Source organism: Saimiri boliviensis, chromosome 19 (genome assembly GCF_048565385.1).
Source record: "Saimiri boliviensis isolate mSaiBol1 chromosome 19, mSaiBol1.pri, whole genome shotgun sequence".
Taxonomy (NCBI): domain Eukaryota; kingdom Metazoa; phylum Chordata; class Mammalia; order Primates; family Cebidae; genus Saimiri; species Saimiri boliviensis.
The window spans coordinates 9,889,183-9,901,959 of record NC_133467.1 but is presented as its reverse complement, the minus strand read 5'-3'; the positions used below and the strand labels follow the sequence as shown (position 1 = coordinate 9,901,959).

The 12,777-nt window shown below is 39.1% G+C and overlaps 1 protein-coding gene across 2 annotated transcripts in view; it reads right to left on the bottom strand.

Annotated features, from left to right (window-relative positions):
• NIBAN1 (niban apoptosis regulator 1) overlaps positions 1 to 12,777 on the bottom strand; it is a 210,409-nt gene that overhangs the window by 85,804 nt on the left and 111,828 nt on the right. For both annotated transcript variants that reach the window (XM_074389632.1, XM_003925288.4), the window contains 3 exons: positions 10,642 to 10,772; positions 5,998 to 6,129; positions 2,323 to 2,437 (listed from right to left, as the gene is read on the bottom strand). Coding sequence is in view for 1 of the 2 variants with exons in the window: in XM_003925288.4 (XP_003925337.1) it covers positions 2,323 to 2,437; positions 5,998 to 6,129; positions 10,642 to 10,772 (378 nt within the window). In the remaining variant the exon portion in view is untranslated. The remainder of the gene's footprint in view (positions 1 to 2,322; positions 2,438 to 5,997; positions 6,130 to 10,641; positions 10,773 to 12,777) is intronic.

Here is a 12,777-nt window from a genome sequence, read left to right as displayed (position 1 = left end):
TTTTATTGTATGCAGTGAACCAGATTCTACCCAATAAAATGTCACATAAGTGAATTACTTTGGCAAAACACAGGGGTATTTTTTTCTGTATCAACTCAGCTGAACACTCTGTAAAGAATACACTTATTGGCCAGGCATGGTGGTCCATGCCTATAATCCCAGCACTTTGAGAGGCCAAGGCAGGAGGGTCACTTGAGATCAGGAGTTGAAGACCAGCTTGGGAAACAGAGTGAGACCCTCATCTCTGCAGTTGTTTTTTTTTTTTTTTTCCATTCCAGGCATAGTGGCATGTAACTGTGGTCCCAGCTACTGAAGAGGCTGAGGTGGGAGGATTACTTGAGCCCAGGAGGTTGAGGTTACAGTGAGCCATGATCGCACCACTGCACTCCAGCCTGGGCAACAGTGTGAGACTCTGTCTCAAAAAAAAAAAAAAAAAAAAAGGAATGCACTTATTCATAAGCCTTTAATGCTTTTTCTCAAGAAAGGTTAATTCCTCCCATCTTTATTATGCCTTTATACTTTCCACAGAATTATCATAGTCTTCCTGACTCACTTAGTTTTATCAAATGATCCTCCTTGTCCTCTCCAAGAATGTCACAATTTTGTACAACCAACCAAAAGCAACACTGACTCTTTGCATTAAAAGCCTCGACAAGCCCATAAAATTCATCCCTACTGGCCTCTAGTTATCTCTCATTTAACCTTTTGCGACAGTTTTCCAGATGCCATCAGTGAATTTTTTCCAAGTTGAGTTACAAGAATATCACAAACGATCTACTGTAGAATATTCTATTTTAAGAGTCAGAAGGCCACACCACACAATTTAAAAAGTCATTGAAATTCCCCATCTGAAGCCTTGGCCAACTGGCATTAATCACGCAGGACTTGTGTTTTTTAGTCGTTTTCATTCCTTACAATATGATTTCAGCAATAAATCAATAAATATATTGTCTCTTCTGACTGATTTCATTGGAAAGTTTTCGAGAGATTTGGATGAGTCAACATGTTGGCATTCCCATTTCTAGCTGCAGCTCCACCGCCAAGGACGTATAAGTAGATGTTAAAAGAAAATATAATAATATGCATAGTACACATAAAGTGTTGTTTTAGCATGAATTACTTAGCAATAATTTGTTAATCTTGGTTTATGGTTCATGTACCAATCCTGTAATTGTGTTATTAAAAACATTATGCTAAGCAGTCAGCACCAAAATAACGATTAATAAAATGATTATGTTTTTCTCCATAAATTCTAATGAAATTATTATGCCCATTAATAAGAACCAGGGCTCTCTTCAAGAACCAAGTAATTACTGTGTAGTGTGATTTACACAAAGTCAGATGGAGTTTTATTACATTATACACACTTCATGAATCTCTATGAATTGCCCTGTTTGGTTTATATATTATCCATCATTTCTCCACATGAAAAAAGTAGAATGAATGAGAATCAAAGCAGGGTAGAGCTAGAAAGACCCTTCTATGTTCTTAAGTTCAAAGCCCTGTTTTCGAGTTAGAGAAACAGAAACCAGAGCTGTTGAGCAGCCAGCTAAGCTAAAGCATGTGGTAAGTGGCGCGGCCAGAACTAGATAAAAATCCAATTTCCCAATTCTCCTTCCATGGCAGCATCCCAGCTTTATTCATACATATGCAAATTCATGCAATTTTTTTTAACACAGTAGCTATGAGTTACTGTAACACTTATTAAAAGGTTTGTCTATTTAGGGTATTTTGCTGCATATCATCCCAAAAGTAGAAAAATCATATTCCCTGATAGGTCCAGGGTTGCTTACTAAAAGATGGGACTATGCATTTCATGGACTGGGCCCTACCTGTTTATTTCTGCTGCCTTGTGGGGTACTATCAAAGCCTGCAATATAGTCTAAAAGCTTCAAGATACCTGGCTGACAGCACATTTTCCACGTGCTAGAAACACAGAGACTATGTATTATTGAATGGGATTATAAATAACAGAAGTGATAAAATGTTTTCCTAAACTAGAGAAATCACACCTTCCATTTTTCTATGGAGCATGGGTGTCTAGCCCAGGGTTTCTCAACGTTGGTAGTACTGATACTTTACACCAGATACTTCTTCATTGTTAGGGTCTGATCTGCGCATGCTAAGATGTTGTGCAGCATCCCCGGCCTCCGTTCACTAAATGCCACAGCAGCCCCCTTCCAATTGTGACAAACAAAAACGTCTCCAGATGCTGCCAAATGTCCCTGGAGGGAAATCCCTCTCCTTCACTGAGAAACACGACTCCAGCTAAACAAAGAAGCTTAGTCATTTTGCCTTGGAAAAAAATGATCAGCAACTCACCAAGAGGGTCTGGGAAATGCCTGTCAGATAACAGATTATATTCATCTTCTGAGGTTAACACCTTGCCACCGGCTGGAAGGATTCGGCTTTTAGGAGCAGCTCCTCTCTGATAGGCCTGGGGAAGAAAAGGCATACAGGAATGATATTTTTTTCCCCGTTCGAGTTTTGAAAAATATCAGGAATATAAAAAATAGACAGACTCAGATACCCCCAGAGATAGCAATCCCCATACTATGTTATTGAGTTACAGTTATTTATTCAAAAAATATTTTAATACTTTTGTGTGATGGTCACAACATGGTAAATCAGGGTCCCTAATCTCAGGGAGATTCACTGTAGATATGTTCTTGAATGTGGAAAACATAAGCTCAGTAACTTCCAGAAAATCCATATCACATTTACCATTTCAGATGCTAACACCTGAATCATTCCGATAATAACCACAAAGGCAACGATCACATGAACAGTGCACAGAGTGCTTGGTGGCTGATGTGGGCCACATATGATGACTAATGAGACTGTGCAACATGTAGCTGCAATGATGGTTACCATGGATTTTCATCAAAACATTAACATGCTGGCATGATAAAATATGCTACTACTTTTCCCTCAGATGTGAAACTGTTTTGCAGTAAAATGGTTGGGATGGAAGTACAGCATTGTGACATCAGAACAAATTCTGCCCAGCAGACAAGAAGCTCTGCTATTTGAGACACAGAAAAGAGGCACCGGGAGTTGCTAAAGCAGTTTAGTAAGCAGATACGCCCACAAGGACATAGAGATAAGACAAAATTTAAGTATGTGCATCTGATGTGAGGGCTTAAGCCAAGACAAAATTTTGAAACTAGTAACCTAAAGGCAAGTTGAGAACTGAAACCAAGAAATTTTGAGACCCAAAATCTAGAATATACTCTTGGAGATAACTAAATAATGTTGATCTGAGCAACATAGTCAGAGTAACGATAACACATTCTGCAGCAATAAGCTAGTGAAGGCATCCAAACAAAACAAACTCTCAGATATCTAAAAGGCTTGTCTTCGTGCTTGTAACAACCACTAATCAACTGCTTAAGCATGTCAGGGAACCAGAATATAAGAGAGAAGAATCTAAACTTGTATGATATTAAGGAGATTTAGAAGCAATTTGATTTAGACTGGATGGAAATGTGAATTGCATTATTAGTTACAACAGTCCCCAAAATTGACTTTTGTAAGCATTACACCATTTAATCCTCAAAACAGTACTACGCATTAGATGTTATCTCCATTTTTCAAATGGGAAACATGAAGCTCAAAGAGACCGAATAACTTGTCCGTGGCCCAGCAGTGAGTAGGTGACACATCCAGGATTCATACTCATGTCTGTCCAGCCCCAATGCATACAAAATAGAAACCAGGTATCAAGTGAGAATGTTTCACTGTTCCTGTTTAATTGCCAGCCAAAATTGGACTCTAAATAAAATAATAGACAACTTACAGGTACTTACTGAATAACTCTTACATACAATTTTACAAGATATTTCTATAAATTAAAAAACAGGATATTATTAAAAGTTTGAGAAATTATGACAAATTGCATGAATTTTAAAGAAAATTCCGAGTTTTAAAAAATACTTGGTTATCACCAAATTCAGTCACCATATCTTAACAATCTGAATGGGTTCAGTGAAAAACGATGAACAAAGAAAAAACAGAGCAATGTATAAACTGCAAGCTGAGAGAGCAAGGATTTGATTCAAAATGAAAATGAAACTTCAGTTAGTGCTGAATGCAGTGAAAAGCTTTAATAAATCCAAGAACAAGATGTAGGGCTGTGTCCTCCCAGTGAGTTAGCAGTAATCGTACCAACAGCTGCTCCACATTGAGCTCCAGCTTTACCACAGGCCCAGCCATACGCTAATCGCTTCAGTACACTCCTTCACTTAATCCTCTCAACACCATGGCAAAGAAATCACACTCCTCATTTTACAGATGAGAAAACAGAGGCTCAAGATTTACAACTTAGGCAAGGGGGCATATCTAGTAAGCGGTAAAGGTACGAGTCAAAGCCCATAGCACGAACCATATTATACTACACTGTCCCTCCTCAAGCTCCTCTGAAAGGACACTCTAACGGGCCATACAAAACATAAGGTGACTTGTTATTATCATCATTATTTGTAGGGTATTGATACTTTGTTGCTAAGTACAAATTAAGTGTTGAAAAAATCCTAATATTGATAAGCAAAGAAAATATTAGCTTAATAAATATTTAAAAGAGTAAGTCTACTCAAGAGAGCACTTGAGCCTTGCCTGGTAGCCCGTGAAATAAGTTTGTAGTATATTTTATTTCTATTTTCCATCAGAAATGGGAAGGAAACAGATTGGTCTATCAGTCTGAAGGCTCTTCCTAATGGTTTATCATCAGGTAGTCCTCAAAGTGCTCTGTGAAGGTTGTCTTGACAATTCTTTTTTTTTTTTTTTTTCTTTTTCTTTTTGAGATGGAGTCTCACTCTGTCACCCAGGCTGGAGTTTAGTGACGTGATCTCGGCTCACTGCAACCTCCACCTCCCAGGTTCAAGTGATTCTCCTGCCTCACCCTCCCAAGTATCTGGACTACAGGAGCACACCAGCATGCCCAGCTAACTTTTGTATTTTTAGTAGAGATGGGGTTTCACCATGTTGGCCAGGCTAGTCTCAACCTCCTGACCTCAAGTGACCTGCCTGCCTTGGCCTCCCTAAGTGCTGGGATTACAGGCATGAGCCACTATGCCCAGCACTCTGGACTACTACTGAGCTTAGAGGCCAGAGAGCATAGTTTTAAATCTGCTACTATTCTTCACTGATAAATAGTAACTGTTTATTTCAAAAGGAGCTTGAGGGTCTATGTCGACTAAAAAATGTGTACAGTATGAGATCTGGAAGGATAATTGGGATCATCTGACCTAACTGTCTGGCTTAATTGAGACCTGAAGAAAAGAAGTTACATGTCAGTGAGTTCACTTCTAGTTAATGGCACAACTTGACCTAACCTTTGGTTTGTCAAATTCACACTGCCTGATATGCCACATTACCTCCCTACATAAGGAAAGAAATGGGAACCAATAACAACTGAAATCCTCCCAGGTGCTGGATGCTTTACTCACATTATCTCATTTTCTCCACATTTTACAGACAAGGAAAATAATGAGATAACCAGAAAAAAAGTTAAATGAAAAAAAAAACCTCCATGGGACTAAAGTATGTGAGGTGTTCTGAATTCCTAGGAACCCAGGCAAACCCAGGAAGATTCAAATTTTATAACAACCTTCGAAATCACTTCCCAGCCACCTGTCATGCACAGGGCTTCACAGAGGGAAGACAGGGATGCAGAGCAGAGCTCTCGAGGCTGAATTATCATAGGAAAGGCTTGTATGCCAAATACTGGTCCTTCTATCTTTATAAACACTTGCAATTGCTTCTTCAGTCTATCTTGCCACTAGTCAGCAAGCATCCTATCAACTGCTGTACAACCAGAACCTTGTGTAACCCTTGGTATGCAGTAGGCATTCAATCAATATCTGTTAGCTGAAATGGGTACCTACATGCATGAGTGCTTATTGAATGAATCAGTCTCTAAGGAGAGGGCACACCAATCAACCCAGCCAAATTTTTAAGAATAGTGCAAGAACCAGTGGTAACAAAAAAGTGTCTTACCTCTTTATTCTCATAGCTCTCCACAGCGTAATCATTTTTAACTACAATATATCTCTCCTTCCACTTCCTTACATCTTCAGAAAATTGTGACAGCTCTGCTTCATACAAAATAGTTCCAGGCGTCAATGGTGGCTTAAAGAAGATGAATACAATTAACGATCACAACAAAAGATAACATACCTTGCTACCACTAAGTTATCTGTGATAGTTCAAGGAATATTTTAGAAAACTATCTTCCGGGAAACTGTTGCTTCCTCCTCTCCCCCAACAATCTCCCTTTCTGACTCCTCTTGACCCAATGCAAATATTTGTCTTATTAGTATTTTTACAATTTTTATTTCCCTTGATTATGCTATGGGAACAGAAGCATACAGTAGAAGGAATTACCGTAATAAGGTTATTATACCTTGTATACATGTGGCACTCAATAAATGCTTGATAAACTCTATGGGAGAAAGGGAGTGAGGCAGGAAAGTATAAGTGTGAATATCTACCTGGACACCCTGAACATGTCTCAGGGTTAATCCCCACAGAGCAGAAGAATTAACAGACCGTTCCCCTATTCATTATACCTGCAATGATGAAGCCTCCAATGCTCGCTAGTTTTCCTAAACCCAAAGCCATGGGCTCTGTTCCATGCTACTCAAGATCATGTTTGCTATTTGCTTAAAGAACAGGCAGGTATCAAGCCAGAACACCTCAGTTCTACATCTCCTACTTAATAGTTTCAGGATTTCTCATTAACCATGGCGATATATGTGTCATACAGCCATTCCCATTAGATTCCTAGTTACATCTTCCATTGGGTTAATTGTGCAAGGATAATTCCCATCCTGCTTCATTGTGCAATTCTCATATTATTTCAAAATATACAAATGGGCCTCTTGTCTTTTACATGTCACTGAATTTAATCTATTTTCTCTTTATTAAAAATCACAGTGCCTTCAGAAACTTACCCCTCTACTTTCAAGTAAAATTTTAAATGAACCATACAGAAAAAAATAGATAAGCCAATCTCTTTTAAGAATCATCTAAGGGATGAAACAAATTCCCTTCCAAATGCCAGTGCTTACTATTCTATCCTGACAGATAATAAAGCAGTCTCCTATCTTGCTTCATTAAAAGGTAAGAGAGAATCTCTTCTCTTTAAATGAGACTAAAACCATGGTATAAGCTGAATTTTGTAGTTCTTACATGCAGCTTTTCTTAAAACCTGGGCCATTTCATCAACCGATAAGCTTGTTAAAAATGGAGCTTCACCATAGACTTACTATATCAGAATCTCTGAGGCTGTGGGCTTGAGTGTGCATTTTAACAAGCTCCTAAATTTTGAGATCACTGTTTTATGAAGGAAAGCAATCAGTTGTCCCTATATACTCATGCTGCTAAATCTATTGGTTAACTTCTCAACATTATGTGACTCACTTATCACTTATTCTCTCTTGAAACCCCTTCTTTTTTATTTTTAGTTTTTTTAAATTTTATATTCAAGGGGTACAGGTGTACTATGTGTAAGGGTGGGGACTGGGCTCCTGGTGTACGCATCACCCAAATCTTGAGCATTGTATCCAAGAGGTAATTTTTCAACCCTCACTGCCCTCCCACCTTCTCCGCTTTTGGAGTCTCCAGAGTCTATTCTCTCCATCTTTATGTCCATGTGTACCCATTATTTAGCTCCTGCTTATAAGTGAAAACAGGTGGCATTTGATTTTCTGATTCTGAGTGAGTTCACATAGGATAATGGCCTCCAGATCCATCCATGTTGTTAAAAGATTTCATTTTTTTCATGACTGCAGCATCCTGTGGTGTATATATACCACATTTTCTTTATCTAATCAACCAATGGTGCACACTTAGGTTTGTTCCAAGGCATTGCTATTAAAAACAGTGCTGTGATAAACATATGCATGCAGGGGTCTTTTTTATATAATGATTTCTATTCCTTTGGGTAGATACCCAGTAGTAGGATTGCTGGGTCGAAAGATAGTTCTTTTTTAGTTATTTGCGATATCTCCACACTGTTTTCCCTAAAGGTTGAACTAATTTAATTCTCACCAACAGTGTATGAGCATTTCCTTTTCTCCACATCTACATCATCTGTTATTTTTTGACTTTTTAATAATAAAATGACATCGGTAATTTGATAGGAATTGAATTGGAGCTGTATAGCTGTATATTGCTTGGGGAATATGGTCATTTTAATGATTGTGATTCTTACAATCTTGAGCACGGGATGTGTTTCCATTAGTTTGTGTTGTCTACAATTTCTTTCATCAGTGTTTTGCAGTCCTTATAGAGATCTTTCATCTCCTCCATTAAATGTACTCCTGTGTGTGTGTGTGTGTGTGTGTTGGGTGGGGGTGGCTATTACGAAAGGAGTTGAGTTCTTAATTTTGAAACCCCTTTTTTATTTGCCTTCTGGGACATCATACTTGGGACATTATACTTTTCTGATTTTTCTCCTACTCCATAGACTGTTTCTTCTTAGTCCATTTTGCTGGATCCTTCTCCTTTTCCTGAAGGGGACAATGTACTATTTCTTTTCTCTGTCTATATTCTTTCCCTCTTTTATGGCCCATGGCCTTAATACCAGTTATAAGCTAACAACTTCCAGATTTCTGTTCTCCAGCCTCAATCACCCTGCTGAGCTCCAAATGAAAACATTCAATGGCCTATTCAATATTTCCACAGGTGTATGTCAAACTAGCATCTCAAACTTAACATAGTCAAAAGGGAACTTGTGATCCCATTCAACCCGACTCTTTCTTCTAAGTAAAAGACAACTCCAGCCACTTATTTGCTCTGGTTAAAAACCAAGAAATGATCACAGATTTCTCTATTCTTCTATTATCTCACACCCAATCCAACAGTATGTTCTGTCAGCTCTATCATAAACACTTCTCTTCGCAACCATGGCCATCAACACCCTAGCCCAATTTGGCATCATTCTTCCCTCAGATGATACAGTTATCCTGCTCACCAGTTTCCATTCTTCCCTCTTGCCCTGTAGTCTGTTTTTTACAGAGGCCAGGCAGATCATTTAAAATTATATGTCACTCTGGGCTGGGTGTGGTAGCTCACACCTGTAATGCCAGCACTTGGGGAGGCCAAGGCAGGCAGATCACAAGGTCAGGAGTTTGAGACCAGCCTGACCAACATGGTAAAACTCCATCTCTACTAAAAATACAAAAATTAGCTGGGTGTGGTGGCGCATACTTGTAATCCCAGCTACTCAGGAGGCTGAGGCAGGGGAATCACTTGAACCTGACAGGCGGAGGTTGCAGTGAGCTGAGATCGTGCCATTGCACTCCAGCCTGGGTGACAGAGCGAGACTCTGTCTCAAAAAAAATAAAATAATAATAATAATAATAATTATATATATATATATATATATATATATATATATATATATACACACACACACATATATATATATATGCCAGTCTGTATTCAACACCCTCCAGTGGGACTTCCCATCACAAAACAACATCAAAACCCTTTCGTGACCTACAGGTTGACATGATGTGGTCCCGACTTATCTCTCTGCTGTCATTGTTTGTACCTCCTCCCTCGCTCATAGTGCTCCCAGCAGACCGACCTTCCCTCTATGTGGCAGGGTCTTCACACTTGCTGTTCCATAGGCCTGGAATACTCTTCCCACGAATATTCACTCAGCCTACTCTCATTGCACTCCAGTTTCTGCTTAAATGTCATCTCCACAGAGGGCTTCCCTAACCACCTTCTAGCCCAGGTGCAGTGGCTCACGCCTGTAATCCCAGCACTTTGGGAGGCCGAGGTGGGTGGATCACTTGAGACCAGGAGTTCAGGACCAGTCTAACCAACATGGTGAATACCCCATCTCTACTAAAAATACAAAAATTAGCTGGGTGTGGTGGTGGGCACCTGTAATCCCAGCTACTCAGGAGGCTGAGGCAGGAGAATCACTTGAACCTGGGAGGCAGAGGTTACAGTGAGCCGAGATTGTGCCTCTGTACTCCAGCCTGGGCCACAGAGCAAGACTGTGTCTAAAAAATAAAATAAAATAAGACTCTTGCTTTATTTTTCTTTTTAGCATTTATTATTATCTTATGTCACCTGATTTTGATTTGTTTATTGTCTGTTTCCTGCATGTGAATATAAACTCCAGGAAGGCAGAGAACTTGTCTCAATTCCCCAGTTCTTGGACTACAGCCTGGCACACAGTAGGTGCTAATAAACATTTGTTGAGGTGATGGTTACTTATTATAAGGGAGTAAAGGAGTAAGAATAAACTAGGGGGTTCAAAGAGAAAACCATATTTGATCTATGACCAAAATGAAAATGCCTGTAGTGCAAGGCACTGAAATAACTTTTAAAAACTAAACTTCACTAGATTAAGTCAAATTTTCTGATAGCAAAGCATCCATGAGGGAAAAATATATAACAATATTGGATTCATGCTAATTTCCTTTTTATACGATTTATACCAGCAACAATAATTCATACATTCTCACTTCCAGGCAAATATAGCTTTTTGAGCATGAAATGATTTCAGAGCAGAGTTTTTAAAACTGCCATTCAAATTATTGTTTATTTCAGAAATACTGTGCGCTATACAGCTTTCTTCAAGGGGAAAATCACGTAAACCAAATATCCATGGCTTACCTTGGCCTTCAAAATCTGCGATGTTAGGTCTCTTTGCTGTTCTACTTCACTGCGCACGTGATTGCAGAAAGCCACAGAGTACTGACGACTGTAGTAGGGACTGAAGTTTTTGATGGCAGCCTCAGTTTTCCCTAGAAAAATATGAGAATTAGAATTCTGAAGTATAGCATAGAATATACACCTATCTATGTAGTCCCAAAACCATCCCTTCAGTCTCTCTGTTTCCATCCCTCCAGTTTCCCCTGTTTCCCAGGGATTCGCCAGCAGCCTGCACTCCTGGAGAACTTGGATACCTGCTGCACAGGCTTGATCTCTCCCTCCCCTTCTGACATCATCCTGAGAGGCTTCACAGACTCTAAGGACCATCCATCCAGTAACCTAAAGAGTTTTGCTTTATTTTATGTCAATGATCTATCGCCATGGCCGTAAACTCAGCCATCCCTCTAATCCTTCTAAGACTCCTCTTCTACCCCGCCCTCTCTCCACTTCAACTTGCCCTTTACTCCCCTTGACCTCTAATTGTTAAGCGCCTCCTTTCAAACAAGAATCCCAGGTGTACCCCTTCAGTTCTGCATGCACATCACTCCCTTTTTCTTCAGTTCCCTGAGCCTCCACTTCTAGTCTTGTGACTCACAGTCCTGGATAAAATCAAAAGTGTTTCCTCTCATTCTGCTCCAATATTTCTGGTTTAAAATTTTTTGTGTGATTCAAAGCAGTATATAACTACCACAAGACAGAAGGGGAAACTTTGGTATAAGAGCCAAGAGACCTGAGTTTGGATCCCGATTCTAACTGTGAGGCAGAAGCCAGCTGTACAACCTCAGTCAAGTTATTCAACTCTCGAGCCTCCTGCATCCCAACCGTAAAGGAAGGTGCTCACTAATCCACACATTTCTTTGGATCTGTGTGCCATTGAAGTACAAGTACAGTACGAAAGTCCAGCTGCCTCAAGACAGTGATCAGAAACTGCAATGTATTAAATAATCTCTCAACACCAGAAGTAAATCAAATTGAATATGAACCATGTTGGGGAAGCTTGAGGATTTCAGATGGAGGGGTCAGGGAGAGTCAGACACCTGAAGCATTCTTGTGCCTTTCCAATCTGTACTTAGCTTTAGAGAATATGGGAGTTGCAAAGGAGAAAAGAGAGAAGGAGGAATAGAGGTGAAAGGGTGTAGGAGCACTCTCATGCAGATTAGAAACCCTCACAAGATTTCAAGTACTTGTTGCAGGATACAGAAAGAAACAAAAGCTTCACTGACTGTGCTGACAAGCGATTAGTCCACAGAACAGGGTATAGCTTGGGGAAAAATACACCCAATGCAATATTCCAAAATATTTTAAAATACTTTCATGTGAATTTGACATCATTCTTTGCTTTTAAAATTTGGTATTATAGTCAATAGAGAAATATTAAAATATAACACACTGGAAAGATTTGTTTAGAGCTATAGTGTACGTAGAATTTCAAAAATAAGTGAAGAGTTCTAACCACATAGATTGAGGTACTCAATAGGAAAGCCTTGAATCCATAGCAATCTGTTTCTAAGCCTATAGAACCATAGCCAAAGACACCCATATGAATACTCTCCATATGCAAAGAATCCTACTTTTGTTTGGGCATTTAGGTCTTATAATGCCCATATGAGGTAAAGAGGAATTCTTTCATATTCACTTAATAACATGACATTTACTGGTCATGTTTACGAGCTTTAATAATTATTACTTATAAGGTGCTTTGAGACCCACTAATAATAGATTCTGCAGAAATCCAAATAAAAGCTCCTATAATTTAAATCAGGCATGCTTTTGCTTGCTCTGCGAGTTTATGGTATTGCAATTAATCAGTATTTGCATAATACTTTAATACACTCAGGCTTTATAATCATCGAATTGGCCATTATGTTATCAGCTTTTATGCAATGCAATTCTCTATGCTTGTCTATAATTTTCTTACATAGGAGTGGGAGAGTATGGGAATTCCCACAATGAGAACGAATCTCACTTTACTAAAACATATAAATTATGAATAAATAAAATTTGCCCTTTAGGTCGAAGAAGACAGTTTGGTCTATCAGAAACGTAGCCTGTTAATTTCTGATGTTTATTTTTGTACTCTTGAAAGCACTTGGATTG